We start from the raw sequence: 17,241 nt of genomic DNA, 5'->3' as shown, positions 1-17,241 counted from the left end.
GTTCCCACCACCTTGACACTACCCATCCATTGCCACACGTGCCGCCCTAGCTACTGGCCTGTACCGATGCAGGGGCCCCCGCCCTTATTCCAGCTTCAATGAAGCCGACATAGCCTGTGTGCCTGGCAGCCTGGGATTCTGAGAGCCTGTGTGCCTGGCAGATGGAGAGCCTGTGTGCCTGTGTGCCTGGGAGCCTGGGATTCTGAGAGCCTGTGTGCCTGGCAGATGGAGAGCCTGTGTGCCTGGGAGCCTGGGAGCCTGGGATTCTGAGAGCCTGTGTGCCTGGCAGATGGAGAGCCTGTGTGCCTGTGTGCCTGGGATTCTGAGAGCCTGTGTGCCAGGCAGCCTGGGATTCTGAGAGCCTGTGTGTCTGGCAGCCTGGGATTCTGAGAGCCTGTGTGCCTGGCAGATGGAGAGCCTGTGTGCCTGGGAGCCTGGGATTCTGAGAGCCTGTGTGCCTGGCAGCCTGGGATTCTGAGAGTCTGTGTGCCTGACAGCCTGAGAGCCTGGGAATCTGGGAGCCTGGATTGTGAGACCCTGTGTGCCTCGGAGGCTGGGTTTTTGAGAGCTTGGGAGCCTGGCAGCCTGGGATTCTGAGAGCTTGGGACCCCAGTCTTCAACGAAGCTTTGGGATGGCTTCGTTGGCCTGCCCGCCATGCGCTGTGTTGCACAGACAGCTGGCAGGCGGAATGCAGTGTAAGGGCGTAACCGGGTCGTGGGGACGTGCGCATGCTGTGCGCCAGCTCAGATGCCATACAATGGCCTATTTCTACCAAATGATCATTAACCCAGTAGAGTATTGTGCCATTCAGAGCCGACAAAGGGATGGTCAGTCTTTACGGTCAGTCTTTGCTGAATCCCTTTCACTAATGCCCAGTTCTTCTGGCCAATGCAACGACCTTACTGCATGGTTCAATTGTTCCAGTGCGTTGGTGTTACCTAAGCAGGTTATATAAACAGGACATTAGAATGTCCGCCGCGCGTCTTCAACATTATGGGGATCTTGTCTCTTTTCCTTTCGATTGCTTTCTCCTTTTATGCTAGAAGGCTTTTTACTATGTTCGTTGTGAATCTGCGGTTAGTTTCTCCTGGCGAGTGTTTTGCGCGTTCATTGCTTGCCAAGGAGTGCAAGCTGAAGCATTGATTATTAGCGTCTCATGAATCATCTACATACAGATGTTTTGGAGCTTTGGACCACCGTTTCCATGACCGTCCGCTAGGTGTCCGCTGGAACGGTCAGGATGTACAGCGTTGCGGACAGGGGACCGTCCGCTGGCGGGGTATATCCCAGGGTGTATGTACCAGACCCGCAGTGATGATGGCCGATATCATGCCAAGACCTGTGTACTAATGCTTTTTGGTTGGCTGAGATAGAGATCAGGTTGAATTGGGATACGTATTGGTGGATAGATGGGCATTCGTATTCCGTGAAATGCCAGCAGTGAGGCAACAACCAAGTAACGACGGCACTTGTTACTGGTCCGAGGCCTTATCATTGCAATAATTAAATATCTGCGCAACTCATAGCTATGAGCAAGTGCCCACCTTCCGCCTTTGGTCGCGGTGGGGAGGCCAAATATGGGTATGTGGTTCGTATCCATTGGGAAAACAAAATGCTTAAAGGTTGGTGGCGAGAAGTGTAGATGAATACCTTATGGAATGCGTCTTTCACATAGGTAACCGACAAATGTGAAACACCCCAAGATCGTGCGTTGCGGAAGACAAGGCACAAACAACTGCAAAGCTCAGCCTCGATAAACAGAATTGAGAATTGTCATAAAATACCATTTGCAGCTTCCTGCAACCATTTTTCACAGAGGGTGGGCCCTCCTGGAGTTATGGCCACAGCGTTGAAAGACAGAACATTCGCATTGCTAAACATTTATATCAGATTTCTGTAGCCAGGTTACTTTTCAATCACAAATCGTTTGCTCATGTGCCGGAATATTACACGTTGACGAAGGTGCGTCTTTGGTCCAAAATTGCTGCGAGCTCAAAGCGTTGTCCTGCTTGTAAGTGCCAACCTAAATGTTTTTCTCTTCACTTTTACACAGGCAACAAGAATGATGGCTTATCCGGCCATGGGCTATGCTGCGCCGAGCGCGGCAGATTCCCATTACTACAAGGACTACTATGCGGCTTATGGCTATGATGGCAACTATAGCACGTCTTCATATTACCAGCAGCAGGGTTCTCAGTATGCAGTTTCAGGTCAGCCCGCATACCAGCAGCATGCTATTTCGCAAGCCAGCGCTTCTCCGGAGGTTCCGCCTCCTCCACCTGGCACGTCGGACGCACTAAAGCCATCTTCGTCAGATGTGCCGCCCTTGCCAGGCGTCTCTTCGTCCAAGACGGCTCCGCCTCTCCCGCCCCAGGGCGAAGCGCCTCCACCTCCTCCGCCGCAACCTGGCCAGGAAAGCAGTAATCCTCAGAGTTCCTCTGCTAATCTTACTGCAGTTGCAGATAGCAATAACGAGGCCGCTGCTGGCCAGGACGCTTATGCGCAATGGTATGCGCAGAATTACGGTGCTTACTATTCGTACCCAGGTTACGAGCAGCAATGGTATGCCTACTGGCAGCAGCAACGACAACAGCAACAGTCAGCAGAGGCGTATCCATATGCTTCAGCTGCGTATGCTCACCACCAACAGTTGCCACCGCAGCAGCAGCCTTCCACTGCGTCAGAGGAGCCACGCAAGATGGCTTCATCGCGTGAGGATTCGCGCGATTGGCAGGCGCAGCAGGGGGTTGCATCGTCGCCGCTACACGGCTACAATGCCCAACCGCCTCCATCGGGTCTGTACGGCCAGCAATCGGCTCTGAAGGGCATACAGGGTCGCAATCGAACCGGGCCCACGGGTCCAAATACCGTGCCTCTTGGATCCCGTTTACACGCCACAGAGCCTAGTGGTGCGTCAACGTCGACGGCTGGGACGCCCATCGACGGCAAGCAGCAGTCGACCATCGTCATTCGCCCGCAGGTACCCCTGGTGAAACGCGCTATCAACATCGCAACGCCGTCGTATATCTCGATAGATTCGAGTTCAACACCGGCGACGACAAGCACCACCCCCGTAAACGACCGGAACCCGGCCGTTGCTGCTGCTGTTGCCGCTGGCGCTGCCAGCGCGATGGCAGCCGCCAAGGCAGCGCAGTCTTCTTCGCAGGGTGGCAACCAGTGGCCTCCGGCGTTCACGGCTTGGGTAACACGTTGCTTCAATACCGCCCGTCTCCACAATATTCCTGATAGCTCCGTGTCCGAAAAGCTCATGGCTTACTTGGAACAGGTCAAGAATGAGGGTAAGCTTTGGACAACGGACTGGGATACGGAACCCATCCTGCATTCCGGCACCGCCGCTGGGCAGAACGATGGGGGATCCGTAGCTTCGAATCAAGTGCTTGCTTTGGATGGGACTTCGGGCCGCAAGCGCAGCCGGTGGGGCGCCGTCCCGGAGGTGCACGTCAACCACGAGCATCGCCACAGCCACGACTACCATCCTGTCGTGAACGGGTACCGTAAAAGGGGACATGACGTCGATTCTGATGAGGAGAATCGCAGCGCTGAGCGTGGGTCCGGCGGCACAACTCCCAAGCAATCTCAGCATTATGTAGGGGGCGCGCAGCCTATTAGCAACCGTAAACGTAAAAAGATGTTGCAGCTTGAGCAGCAGCAGCAGCAACAGCAGTCGGGGCGACGTGGGGGCAAGGGCTCGTTGTCTGTAGAGGAGGTGCGCCGCCAAGCGCGTGCGGGTCGCTTTGGTAATGGGCGCGCCGTGGGGATGGTGTCGGGCAGCAGCGTGCAGGATGATGACAGCTCAGGTATGGACTTTTCGGATGAGGAGGAGGTTGCGGCGCGGCGGTTCGACGGCCTGGTTGTGGGCACCTGCCAGGCACTTGAGAAATCTTACTTCCGCCTTACCAGCAAGCCGGACCCCGCGACCGTGCGTCCCGAACCCGTTTTGGAGCGTGCCCTGGATCGCCTTGTGTCCATGATTGCGCGCGGTGAAGCCTCGTACTTTTACTCACTGGACCAGTTCAAGGGCATGCGTCAGGACTGCACTGTGCAGCACTTGCGAAATGGCTTGGCTGTGCGCGTATATGAGGCGCACGCGCGCAGTAGCCTCGAGTATGGCGACACGGCTGAGTTCAATCAATGCCAGGCGCGGCTGGGACACTTGTACGCTGACGGGCAGCCGGGTTGCGTGGCAGAGTTCACCGCTTACCGTGTGCTTTACGAAACCGTGCATTGTGCGACAGCGGGGTGGCGGGGCGGCGGCATGGCCAAGTCACTTCTGCACACGATCCGCAACATCCCGCGCGAGCTAATGGGGAGTTCAGAGATTCGGCACGCGCTGCAGGTGAGTCTGTTTTTATCAGTTACATGCTTGCAAGTGCATGTTCCAGCATTTGGTGTAGTCAGCATTGATACACGCAATACAATACAATGCAATTTTTAAAATTCCAGGTAGGTTACGGATGCCTGAAAACCTCTTCTATTGCATGCCCACGCCTTCTTTGCATGACAGGTCCGTGAGGCAGTTATGACTTACAACTACGCGGCCTTTTTCCGCCTATACGCGTCTGCTCCACACCTGGGCCGGGCTATCATGGACGTGGTCGCGGAGGTGATGCGGTGGGGCGGCCTCAACGCCTTCGTGAAAGCGTGCGACCTTCCGTTGCCCGTTTCTGAGATGGCGCAGTTGCTAGGATTTTCGCCTCATTCGTCTAGCTCCGGGGGCCAGGGTGCAGAGGGTGAGGGGAAGCCGCTGCCGGGATGCATGCGCGCACACCTCGCTGGCGAGGCGGCCTCGGCCCCTTCTGTGGAGGAGGGCGTAGCGGAGTGTACTGCTTGGCTGCGTGACCACGGAGCTGTTGTGGTTGAGAAAGGTAAGACGGGCGGCAGGAAATGGCTGCGATGTCAGCAATGAGATTTCCTTTTTTAATGTGCTTCTCTCGTAACATTGGTACCTGTACCTATTGCATTAAGGATAACCTGGTTCCCTCTCTCCGGGCTGCTCCTGCTCCCCAGGGACTGAGTTGCTGCTCGACACCAAGGCATCCAGGGGCAAACTGTTTGTGCCAGAGGTGACGGCCAAGGTGGCGCACGGTGACGAGAACCTAAGCGTCAACGACTTCCTATCACAGGCTCAACGAAACTTGGCCGTGTAGATCGAGGCTACCCTTACCCTGGGCACCCATGCTGCTGCTGCAAGTCCTCGCCACCGCGGTGTCCCTAACCCGAATCGTTTCGACCCACGGCACCGTGACCCTGGATACTTGGCCTTCGGACCGTTACCCCAACGCACGGACAAAAACTTGATTCTTTCTTTGCAGGTATTAAGGTGGACAGGATAAACGGAAACGTCTGGTCCACGCCTTCTTGCATCATCAAGTCTACGATAGCGTCATGGATGGCCGTCAACACTTGCGGGAGCCGCTGGAGCAGGTACCGATCGTGTGTAGCGTGTAGCAACCCCGCCCAGATGAGCAAGTTTCGCCGCTGGATTGCTGGTTGAATCCGTCCTGCCACATGGCGTTACGGCGTTCGCTCCTTGTTGGCTTCCCTGCATCAGCCCTTCGCCAACTCTGGGGCGACGCGATGACTGCCCTGACGTCCCTCCAGGCAGCTCCCATTCGCAGTCTTGGCGTCACACTTTGTGCTTCTGCAATGCCGCAGTTTCGTTTCTCCAGACTCGTCAGCGTAATAGTTATGCTGTACACTGTACAGGTCAGTGACCCATCATTAATGGTTTGTGAGGTCCCTGCTGTTGCCAGTACGGCTGAAAACCCTCCGCAATGTAATGGTTGACAGCTTGGAGTCATCAGTGGAGCGCCGTCAATGTGGTACTCTCTGGTACCGTTCAGGTACGGCACTATCCCGATTGCATGTGCATTTATCATAGGGCCGGATGGGGTTGGAGACGCTACAAGGGGGGTCGTTTTGTGAAAAGTTGGCCACAGGTGGTAAGTTACCCGATCTATTTACTATCTTCTCTGGGACGGTGAACATGCTGAGGTCTGAAAATTTAGCCGCCATGTAGGTGGCATATTTTCGATCTACAGATCAATGTACGAGGCTTGCATTTTGGTTATTTCACAGCATGGGTGTAAATGGGTAGAAGGTCACTGGTTGCATGCACTGAGCGTTGTTGTCCCAGTGACGCATATTGTGCGTAGAGAGAGCTGTCGTATTTTTCTCGTTATGCTGGTTTCGCTTTTCACAGCAAGCAGTGGCAGAAGAGTCAGACTAGGGAAAAAGCATTTGAGATGGGCTTTGACACGCAGATTCGCAGGTATTGCTAACTCCTACACTAGGCAAGTATTGGGGTTAGAAGTCGCCCGCCATCATACTCCCTGGCGTGTATTTGCGCGCAATGGTGTCAGTGAAGCAAGCACGTAGCATATGTTGCTGAGCTCTTCCCATGGGGTCGTTGAAGGAGCGTCTTTTGCACTGTGCGACTTGTTGTGGATGTAATATATAGTGGGATCAAATCCAAGAAGTTGGCTGCTTGTGCGAGCCATGCGTCCGGTTGCTAAGGGCTGGCAGCATTTTCATTTCCTACAAGGGAAACACGTGCTGTAAGTCCAACGTGAGGGTTATGGGGCGAAAGGCACACCGAAAGCCTCGTGTTCATACTGGTAGTCTAGTTAGTCAGTCTGTAAAAAAATTCGTACCTGCTGGCTTTGAGTTGTGGAAATACGACCTAATAACCATAAATGGGGGCCCCAACGGAAAAAAGATGTGGCTTGAATTCTTGCTTCATAACTTTTCGTGTTAGATGATACACGGTACAGATAGAGCATTCTTTCCTGCGTCGGTAGGGTTGTTAAACCATACATAACAGTACGGGGAATAGCGCGCCAAAAACAGTTGTAGTGAGCGTTAATGTCTGGAAGGCCATGGAGCTCAAACATTCTGTACGTGTACATCCTGAGAAAACCCTAAAAAATATCTTGGCACATCCACGTGCGCTGGTTATCTACCTCATTCGCCAATCTGCACATTCTCCTGCTCTACACCAACCGGGCAATAAACGCCGGAAATTCTCGTCGCACAACGCTCCTCTCTACTTCAGGCGACTACAGATTTCGTGCTATTATCTTTCTGCGTTCATGTAACAATCCGCACGACGCACTGCAATACCACACACTGCAACATGAATGGAATTGCACGAACGAGTGTTTGCCAAACTCCGATGGCATGTACGAATACATGACAGTGCATGCGGGGGTTGACTGTGTGTGTCTGCAAGCAGTCACCTGCGGTGGCGCTGAGAGACAAGCCCCCCACTCACAACGGAAACCGTACCGTCGACCAGCCAAACAGGCCCCGCCTGCGGCACTGCACCGCTCTTACTCCTCGGTCGCCTCTCCTCTCTTAATTTCCTTGCTTCTAAATCCACCCCCTACGGCCTGTACATACACACGCGACGAAGACAGTAGCAGCAGCAGCAGCTCAGAAGCCCCTCAAGAAGCCTATCGCAGACGGCCAAAGAGAGCATATTATCACCCACACGCTTCCCAGCGCAGCCCCCTCCGACGCTCTACAGCAACAACTCTCAACTTACTTAACACCGAACATGGGTCATTCTCTCTCGTTTACTGTTACGATTCTTCCATTAGTTGCTTGCACCCGCTGGACGACGTAATGCAGTCAGTTGGTTGAAATTCGCTATGACTCCACGCTCACCTGCCATCATCCCTAGTGGCCTTCACGCCAAGTCCACGCGGCTTAGTTTCACAAAACACTGACCGCCAGGACGGACACACGGGATGACGGAGATGGAAAAGGAATCAGGGGGCCAAGATGGTAAGGGAGGAGGCGGGACGAGGCAGGGCGACGCGGATCTCAGCGCAGCGCTCCCCCCCTTGGCCCAGACACCACCAGCGGCTGCAGCGACGCCGCACTGTATGACCTAGCAGTTTGCTCGGCCGGCGGCGTGCCGTACAGCGTCGTCCGCTGTCGCGGCTGTCGGCCGGCGCCCCGAATAATCTCCTCCATCTTCAGCGGTGCCAGCTCCTGTCCGTGAGTAGCGCCTGAACGGAAAAGAAGACCGTGCGACAGGGTACGATGGCGACAGCAGAGACGGCAGGGTAAATACCGGTCCCCAGAGCTTCCCTCCGCCAATGCCGCCCCCAAAACCCCTCCCTTGCTCACCCGCAGCCCTGGTGATGGACTCGTTCATGATGGAGCCCCCCATGTCATCACACCCCACCCCCAGTAGCTCGGCCGCCCTGGAGGGGCCCATCTTCACCCAGGAGGCTTGGATGTGGGGGATGAGGGGATGCAGGGCCAGACGGGCTACGGCGTGGAGCAGCACCCCCTCGTGGAGGGAGGGACCGCGGCGGGCTCGACCCTGGGGAAGGGGGAAGGGGGGGAAAAGAAAAGAAAAAGGGGCTTGCTTAGGGGTGGTTGGGGTTAGTGGGTTTGGCAGAAGGGGAAGGGGGGGCAGGGCGCCACAAAAGGCTTTGGTGGTGTTTGACTGTGGTCACGGGCTATGGTATGGGCTTAGTTTCAAGTAGCTGTGTGTGTGTGTGTGTGGAGGGGGTAGATTCCTGTGTTAAGAGAGCTCTGTACACAACACCTCTCCCCGCCTCTGCCCAATCCTGCCCGCACGACTCCCCCAACCCAACACCGAACCCGAACCCGCCATCTTCCCCTCCACCAACTTGCCGTACACACACCTGAAGGTACACGGGCGCCTCCATGTGTACAAACGGCAGCGGCACGAACTCCGTGAAACCCACCCCTCCCCCTCCCCTTCCTGCTGCTCCCTCCCCCACTGCCGCCTGCGCCCGCTGCTGCACCTCCCTCAGCGTGACCAGGTGTTGTGCCCAGGCTAACGGCCCCTCCTCCACACTGCCGAACATGAGGGTGGAGGTGGTGCGGAGACCCACACGGTGCGCCGCACTCACCACCTTCGTGACTCGAGTGGGGACCGGGGGGACAGGGGGGAAGAGAGGGAGGGGAGGAGAGGAGGATTCCTATGAGCACGAGAGAAGGAACCAGCTGCCGACTTGTCCACAAAAGGGGGACATGAAGATGAGGAGGAGAAATTAATTTTAAGTGAAAGACTCAAAAACATTGGAATCCTGCCATTCCCACCAGTCAGTGATCCCTCCGCCCCGCCCTCCCAAACCACTCGACTACCGAGGATATCTGAAGAGATACAAAATTCGCTACCATGAAAATTAAGATTTGGCTTTCTGAATATCAAAAAGAGCTTTAGTTCCGATTCGTATTGATATAAATTGATTCGCAATTGCCTTGCGACAGCTCCTTTCAACCGGAGTTGCAGAAAATGTGACACCTCCCCAAACTCACCTTGACCCAGGTGGCCGTGTCAATCTTATCCGGGCAGAGCACACCCCGCACGGAGTCATGCAGCACCTCAGCAGCGGTACCAGGCAAACTGCCCAACCCGGCAACCGCCAACCGCTCCAGGTAACTGCCGGTGGTTGGGTAGGTGGGTAGATTGGGCAGTTGGGGGGAAGATCTCGTGGTGGAAGAGACAGATATGCCGTAGTGGTGTTTGCGCACGTATGTGTATTTGCATCTGGGTATCTCTAGTCGTGATGATAACGCACATGTGCCGTGCGTACATGTACGGCAGAAACAGCTGAATACACATATACATATACATATACAGACACACACAGGCACCTTTCATATGTGAGTCCCATGCTGGTGGCCCCGTGGTGCACCTCCAGCGGACTGAATGCATGTACGTGCATGTGCGGGGCGGCGGACTTGGCGGCGGACAGTATGGCCAGGTAGGTGGCGCCGGAGAACTCGGGGTGTATGCCGCCCTGCATGCAGACCTGCGGCGAGGGGGGGAGAGGGTTGTGTACATGGGAAAAGGGAAAGATTGGCCCCGGGGTGAGGGAAGGTCGAAAGGCAGGGGTTGGGGGGCTTACCGGGCGTGTCATGCTTTGGTGGGTGTGGGTGGGCTGTGCGGGTGGGTGTTTATAGTTGGGGCGGGAGGATGCCTATGGGACCCACCACAAGGCCAATGTGCCGATGGGATGGGCCAACACCGTTATAGCCGGGTATGTGCGTCCGTACATCTGTACGTCTGTTTACCAATATACACACGAAGGAAGACCGCATGTGGACGACCACAAACACACTTTCTCTCAAACGTCACGCCCTCTTACTTATGATGATATAGCACATGCACACGCACACACACCTCCGTTGCGCCTCTGTCCCAGGCCTCCGCTGTACGTCTGGCAATCTCGTCGTACGGCACCACGTATGCGGGACCCCGTAGCTCCTCTGCCGTACGGCCCTTGGAGAAAGCACAGAACGAGCACCTGTCACACATCGCAGCCCATCATAGTGAGTGTGTGCGTGTGTGAACATACATACAGGTTGACATGCCTATGATATAATACGTGACACGTGTGCGCCATATATGTTGAATGCGAAGTCAGATGTGAGGCCCCGCGGCGGCCGGAAAGCACCCGTCACGTCTTAATCTCCATTACTCTTTTCTGTCTTATGCACATACATACTCACACACACCGACACACGGGAGTTCCCCCTTCAGGGCACCTTCCCCCCAATCCCCAATTCCCAGTTTCCCCCTTGCGGGATCCACATCAGCGAGTTCTCCCTCGTCACCACCAACCTCAACAACATCCCCAGCATCCCAAACTCCCCAATCAGCTTGTGTGCACAGCAGCCAGGTCGGGCACAAAGGCCCCACACACACGTGTCACTTACTTGTACGTGCACACGTTGGTGTAGTTGATATTGCGGTTGACCACGTACGACACCGTGTCACCGCATGTACGGCGCCGCAGCTCGTCTGCGGCCGTACACACGGCCTCGTGGTCTGCTCCCCGGCTTCTAAGCAGCAGCTCTATCTCCCCCAGCTGCAGGGGCCGACCCCCCGACAATACCCCTTCCAACAGCCTAGGGGAAGAGGAAAGGAATGAGATAGGGGGAGGTGACGTACTACCTGCAAGCAACAGGCAAAACAATCGACGGCCGACCCCCCAAACTGCCGCCCCTCCATAAGGGGTGCTGCGGCCCGACCGGGGTGTGCGTAATTGTTTTAATTTGTGTGTGTGTCTTTCGTGTTCTCTTTACTTTGTTTCCCAATCTGGGTTATTTACCTGATTCTGTAACCCAATCTGGGTTATATAACCCTGCCCTCATCGCATCTGCCTGCCGTGTTTTCCCCCTCCCATGGCTTCTTCCTTCTCAACATCTCCGCCCTCTCCCCCTCTCTCACTGGGCCCGACGGACATACATACATACACATGACACCAAGCGGGAGGATGTAAGCGATTGAACAAGGCTGTAACCCCCACCCCCACGCTCCCACTCTTCCATCCCACCACTCTCACCCACCAGTTATCCCAGCCCCCCACACTCCCCCCTGCCGCCACCACCCCGTCTGACCTGACCACACGGGGGGACGGATCGGCAGGTCTGGGTGCTCCCTGGAGCGATCCATCCATCCCCACAGCCACACGCCACCGAGCGCCGCCACCGCCAGTACCACCACCAGTACGCCCTCGCGGCAGGGGCACAGCAGGGCGCGACCCGGCCGCCCCCGCGACCACCGCCCGGCCAAAACCCGCGTCCGCCGGGGCAGTAGGGGGATCGGTAGCAGCGCCCAGAACAGGGACTGTAGCAGGTGCAACGGCAGGAGAAAAAGCCGACTTCTGCTGCTGGTGCTGCTGTCGTCGATGTTGACCAGCATCCGTCTGCAGCTCCCTCCTCCCGCTGCCCAGTTCCCCCCCTTTCACCAGCCCCGGCCGCCCTATCCCACTCCCCAACCCCATCTCCAACGCCTCCACCCCGGGCCCCGTCCTCGAGCCCCCCTGCGGGCCCCCTTCCACCTGCCCCGCCACCCAGTCACTGGCTCGCAGAAAGCCCTCCGAGTCGGAGCTCCGAAACACGGCCGCACCCACACTCTCCCGCCCGCCGCTGAAGTCAAGCCAGGACAAGGAGCGCCCTCCTCCCCCCTCCCTCTCCCTCTCCCCCTCTCCTTCTTGCTCCAAGACCACAGCTCCACGCCCGTTCCCAGGGTCCCCTCCTCCTCCTCCTCCTCCCCCAGGCAGCAGTCCTAGGTAGCCCGGGTAGATGGGCAGTCTGGGCAGCAGCGTCTTGGCGGCTGATGCGGTTGTAGCGGCCAGGTGTGCCAGGTGCGGCCAGGGCTTGTCGGGGTTGATGAAGTCCCGAGTGATGGGGGAGATACCGCCTGGAGGGGGGAAGAGGTGGGCAGGGGAGGGGGGAATCATATGACGCAAGAAACTCAGAAATGAACTGCCGGGAGGCGTCCAAATCCGAATCCAAATCCGAAACTGAGGGGAGGGGGAACCGGGGGTTGTATGTTGGAAGTCACGGGAACAGACCGCTGACATGCAAATTCGCAGACTGCTGAAGTACAAAGCAGGGGAAAAGGGGACAGGGGACAGGGGAAACCAAATGGTGATTTAAGGAGCAAAGATAAGGTCAACTCCCACCACGTGCAAAGGCCAACTGAGAGACCCCATCCTCTCCTCTTACCCGCCTAACCCCCTGCCCTCCTCGCCCTGTGTTGTGCCCCAGCACACCTCACATCCCGCCAAAGCTCTCATCCCTCCGAAACCCAACTCCACTCACCCCAGTCATTTATTCCCGCATTCAACAGAGCCCTCCAGCCGCCCTGTAGGGACTCCAATAGCTGGGACTGGGACTGGGACTGGGGAACAACACTGCCATCACCACCACCACTACCGTCAGTATTGCTACCGCTGCTTCCACCCGCATTAGAAGCACTAACAGGGCCAGGGGCAGCAGCAGGGGCAGGGGGGGTGAGGGACTCCAGAGGCGTCAAATTGGGGGGTGCCTGGCGGGTTGGGAAGAGGAGGGCGGGGGGTGGGAGGGGGGTTACGTTGGAGGGGAAAGGAGGTGAAAGGGGAGCGAGTTCATCTAACAGGATGCTCGCCCGTGTGCACGTATACTGTCTGTCTTTCTGTCTGTTGTCCGCACGTTGAACACCGAAGCACACGAACCCTAAGTTTCTCAAAATGTAGTCACCGGGCGCATGGATGTTAATGGGTGGGTGGTTGCCTTCGACCCCCACACGGCTCTTTCAGGAAGGTAACGCTCACTATCTGCGTAGAGTGGGGTAGGTGAATGTCCTCCCTTCCTCACCCCCCTCCCCCAAACACCCCCCCCCACACACACACACTATCCATGTATATGTGTGTGCGTTCCGGCATTCATTGCCATTTCCTTTTCGCGGATCACTCCTAAACACACATCGCACCCATCTCCACACATAAATACACATCCACGCACCCAGCTCTCCCCCCATCCACCCTCCCATCCCTCGCCCCACCGTTCCTCGGGCCCCACCCCCATCCCCTCCGCGACCTGTATGTTCATGTGCGGTCCAAACATAATTCTGGCCACCGCCACCCCCCACAGCAGCTCCTCCAGGGGGGGCTCGGGGTGAGAGCACATGGAGGTGGAGGGCTGGGCGCGGAAGTTCTGAATGATGAGCTCCTGCAAAAGCATGGGGGTGGGGGTGAGGGAAGGTGGGGATGTGTGGGCGGTGTGCACAAATGGAGGTAGAAGGGGGCGCGGTAGGTTTTCCTTTCCTCCCTCCCCCGTTGCCCACCTGTATATGGCCGTAGCGCTCATGCAGGCGATATAGACATGCCAGTGCGTGAAGCCGGTCAGCACGGGTGTCCCCAATACCCACCAGGATGCCTAATTAGGACACGGCGGGACACAGGGAAGTGTAGCAGGGAAGTGAGGTAGGGCAGGGTAGAGGTAGGGTAGGGGAATAACGTCGAGTGGGGTAAGGTGGGGCGAAATAGGACATGGTCGACGGGGAGGGCGGGATTGGGAACAAAAGCTTGGGCGGCGGACTTCAAAAACACACATAAGTGCAAGGACGAGCACTACTACCGCAATTACGAGTACCCAACAACTAATAGCACTTTATTGGTTGATGTATCCGGGCTGGTAAAACACATTTAAGATCGTTCCCGATGGGGTGCGGTTAGGCGTCCCTGGCCAGTGTCAGGCCCGGATCGATATGTAACCAATACGTGCAAGATGTCCATGATATACAGAGACACACACATACGCACACAAAGACACTAACCGGAAATTCTCCTCCTTAAAATCACCAACCCAACCCGTGAGTTGGTATACGAGGGACTATTACCAGGGCCATATCCGTATCCGCTAGGCACCTGACGTGTACGGCACCGCCGCTCGTCCCGCCGCCTCAATGGTCGCCAGTCGTACCGCTGGGTGCTTGTCCGGGCAGTTATGGTGGGGCGCCCCAGGTTTCATAAGCTCCAGGGAGGTGCTCTCAAGCATAAGGCCCTGACTGGCGGATACCTGTGCGCCGGCCGGGGTGGGCGGGGAAGGGAGGGAGGGAGGATGGGAGGGGAAAACCGACCAAACCCATGCGGGCGCACGAGGGAGGTTAAGCAAGGAAGGATGGCCATGGGGAGATGAGCATCACAACGGAAAGAGCGCACGTCTCTGTCAATCTTTCTCTCTGTCTCTCTCTCTTTCTCCTCTCCGTCCCTCTCCCTTCCTGTCCGCACCATCAGTACAATCTGCACAGAGCCTTCATGTGTTCTGTGTTCAGTCCTGGTCTATATCGCTCTATCTCGCGTTTTTCCTGATAGGCCCCACCTGGAGAGGAAGGCCTCAGAGCCGCCCCACATTCAAAACAATGATCTGCGTCGGTATTTCTTCCCCTTCCTCCCCCTCCCTCCCCCCCTCCAGCTTTGCTTCTTGCAAGTTATTCCTCCCCTCACCCTCCAGCAACCCCCCCTCCTTCCCTCACCTTCTTGAGCCTCCTAATCTCCTCCTCCCCCATCACCCCCGCATTGATATGGGGCAGCAAACCTGTCTCACGAAGAACTGCCTGAAAGGGGGGAGGGTGAGAGGGGGCGGGGGCGGGGGGAGGGAGAGGGCGGGAGAGAAAGACGAACCACAAACGAGTGAAGCTGCTGCCAGGGCAAGAGTGTACCAGACGTAGACGTAGAAAGGGCGGGAGAGAGTGAGAGAGCACAGTGACCCGGGGGTTGGTGCCCGGGGGGCCCTGGAAGGGAGGTCGCAGGGGTTTGAGTGGGTGGTGGGGAGGTGCAGGAGGGGAGGAAGCCAGGGACGCAGGGAAAGGGAGAAGTCGTCAGACAGAGGACCCGCCGCGGGCCACCCGTTGATGTTTGGGTCTAGGGCACATAATACTCCACATAGCTCCCCCTCGAAACCACCCAAACCTGAGCCTCAAGGCCCCACCCAAACTCACCCTGGCCACCGCTTCCACATACTCCAGTGTACTGCCGTACCCCATTTCCCTAAGCTCCGAAACCGCCTCCGCCCAGCGGTCCTCGGGCTTATCCCCCAGGGTTATCAGGGCCTCGGAGCAGCCCGCGGCGGCACCCAGAGAAGCGACCTGGTGTCAACAAGAGGCGGGAAGGTTGGGGGGGTTGCCGCCGGAAAGGGAAAGAAGGAAAGGAAAGCTGCAGCTGAGTCAGGAAAGAACAACATCCCGCCGCAGAGTCAAACAGAACTAGAAGCCCCGGAGAGACGGGCCTGGCAGGCGAGGCGAATCCGCTGCATGAGAAGAGTCCAGTACCGATACCCGCCTGCCAGTCCACGTCGTGGAATACAGGTCGCCAGGAGCGCAAGCATGAGCCTTAGACAGGTCAAAAGGTGGATAGTGAGGAGTGCCCGGTTCCTCTAACCCGACCAGCCCTCCAGAGTCTTTCCACCGCGCGGGCGCGGAGCAGGCGTCAAGTCGACAAATTGGTCATCCAGCTGGCCCAATCGTCAACCCATCCATTCGCCTGTTCGACAACCTATAATGAATAGGTCCATCCATCCGTCCGTCTGTCAGTCGGTACTTCCCACGCACCTGCAGCACCTCCTCCAGTGTCATGTAGGCCCTACGTCCAGGTCGAGGTGGCTGCGCGAAGGTGCAGTAGCCGCAGCTATCGCGACACAGACGAGTGAGCGGCAGGAATACCTGGCGGGTGGGGCGGAAACCCGGGGGGATGTGGGTGGGTGGGGAAATGAGCACTGGAGGCCGCTACCTGGGAGACGAAAATCTACAAATCAGTCACGGCCCGACAGATGTAATGTCGGCGCTGTGACATTTCAGTCTTTTTTTACAGTTTATAATGATGATGTATGTTACTGCTCGTTCCCCGTCCCTGCCTCTGCCTCTGCTGCTGAGCGTCAGGGCACTCGACGCTGCATCAGGCAGCAGCTCCTGTGTGTCTTATATGCGTGCTTTATATGTAAACCCACACCTTGGGTGAGAAGCTCACAACGCCGCCATGGCGGCTGCTGTCACGAAGAGCGGCGGCCCTGGACATGAGCTGCTCCAGGGGCGCATCTAGCATCCAGTCGTACTGAACCAGAACCTCAGACATGCTGGGAAGCGGCGTTGGACCATCCTCGAGGCCAGTGGCTGCGTCAGTGGCAACAGCAGCACAACGTGCTTTCCCTTCTAGCTTCGGGCCATTGGCGGAATTGATGTTCCGGTGCATGCCATGACGGGCAAGGTGGGCATGTGTCGTCATCAACCCAGCCCGCCTGAAGAATCCAAATGGAGGAGTTGCTGGGTTGAAGGCTGGTGAAGGGAAAGAAGGGGCTTGAAGAGGACTTGAGGCCACAGCGGGTGGCCCTCGCGCGAGGAGAGATCTGCTGGGAACAGTAGGACGGAGTCTGATGGGGCGCCGCGTTGTGGGCTGCTGGCAGAGCTGGGGGCTGAGGGCGCTTTGCGCGCGGATTCTTAGCCGGGTGTGGCGACGGGGAATGAGCTTTGGAATGTGTGGCAACATGTTCTGTGATGGTGCGACATTGCTGGGCATTGCGTGCCAAGGAGGCAGCGCTGGCGCTGCCAATCGAGCAGCGTCACCGTGGGAGTAGGGAGGTGCGGGTGCAGCGACACCCATGGGTTCGTTGGTGAGCAGGGTGGTCGGCACACAGGTGGAGTAATTTGAATATAGGTGGTTGGATAAGGTTACGCCACGGAAACGCCGTGGTTCAACCTAACCATGTGAACATGTAGCAAAAATACAAGATGCTGAGCAGAGGAAATCCTCTTGTAACTACGAACATATAATGGCCAACCGTTTTGCAGGCATTTTTCAAGCCTGTGGCGACCGGGCGGCAGAATTTCAATGTAACGGTTTAACCTATTAAGCGGGACCTGAAACAATCATATGCCCGCCAAACGCTTACCTGACGTGTTGCAGAAA

The 17,241-nt window shown here is 56.9% G+C and overlaps 2 protein-coding genes across 2 annotated transcripts; one reads left to right on the top strand and one right to left on the bottom strand.

The window, feature by feature from the left end:
- The first annotated feature begins 3,860 nt into the window (after nt 1-3,860).
- Nucleotides 3,861-5,244, top strand: VOLCADRAFT_76947 (uncharacterized protein). Its single transcript, XM_002955998.1, has 3 exons — nt 3,861-4,358; nt 4,527-4,887; nt 5,030-5,244. Exons 1-3 carry the CDS (start codon nt 3,990-3,992, stop codon nt 5,167-5,169), a joined length of 870 nt encoding a protein of 289 aa, XP_002956044.1. The 5' UTR covers nt 3,861-3,989; the 3' UTR covers nt 5,170-5,244.
- A 2,162-nt stretch (nt 5,245-7,406) lies between these two features.
- Nucleotides 7,407-16,935, bottom strand: VOLCADRAFT_96978 (uncharacterized protein; the record flags this gene model as incomplete). Its single annotated transcript, XM_002955938.1, has 19 exons — nt 7,407-7,413; nt 7,691-7,748; nt 7,909-8,037; nt 8,159-8,357; nt 8,686-8,919; nt 9,326-9,449; nt 9,665-9,822; nt 9,919-9,990; nt 10,194-10,317; nt 10,730-10,921; nt 11,414-12,218; nt 12,623-12,848; nt 13,304-13,510; nt 13,626-13,717; nt 14,209-14,359; nt 14,817-14,897; nt 15,282-15,428; nt 15,891-16,001; nt 16,288-16,935. 19 exons carry the CDS (start codon nt 16,933-16,935, stop codon nt 7,407-7,409), a joined length of 3,765 nt encoding a protein of 1,254 aa, XP_002955984.1.
- Nucleotides 16,936-17,241: the final 306 nt, after the last annotated feature.

Source organism: Volvox carteri (genome assembly GCF_000143455.1).
Source record: "Volvox carteri f. nagariensis unplaced genomic scaffold VOLCAscaffold_56, whole genome shotgun sequence".
NCBI classification, from domain to species: Eukaryota; Viridiplantae; Chlorophyta; class Chlorophyceae; order Chlamydomonadales; family Volvocaceae; genus Volvox; species Volvox carteri.
This window is presented reverse-complemented; position numbering and strand designations above follow the sequence as displayed.

What these genes read in the sequence shown, in the direction of transcription:
- VOLCADRAFT_76947 (XM_002955998.1), top strand. Translation starts at nt 3,990, where the DNA reads ATGATTGCGCGCGGTGAAGCCTCGTACTTTTACTCACTGGACCAGTTC. An exon ending in AGATTCGGCACGCGCTGCAG is followed by an intron (nt 4,359 to 4,526) that starts GTGAGTCTGTTT and finishes TTTGCATGACAG; the next exon opens with GTCCGTGAGGCAGTTATGAC. An exon ending in AGCTGTTGTGGTTGAGAAAG is followed by an intron (nt 4,888 to 5,029) that starts GTAAGACGGGCG and finishes CCTGCTCCCCAG; the next exon opens with GGACTGAGTTGCTGCTCGAC.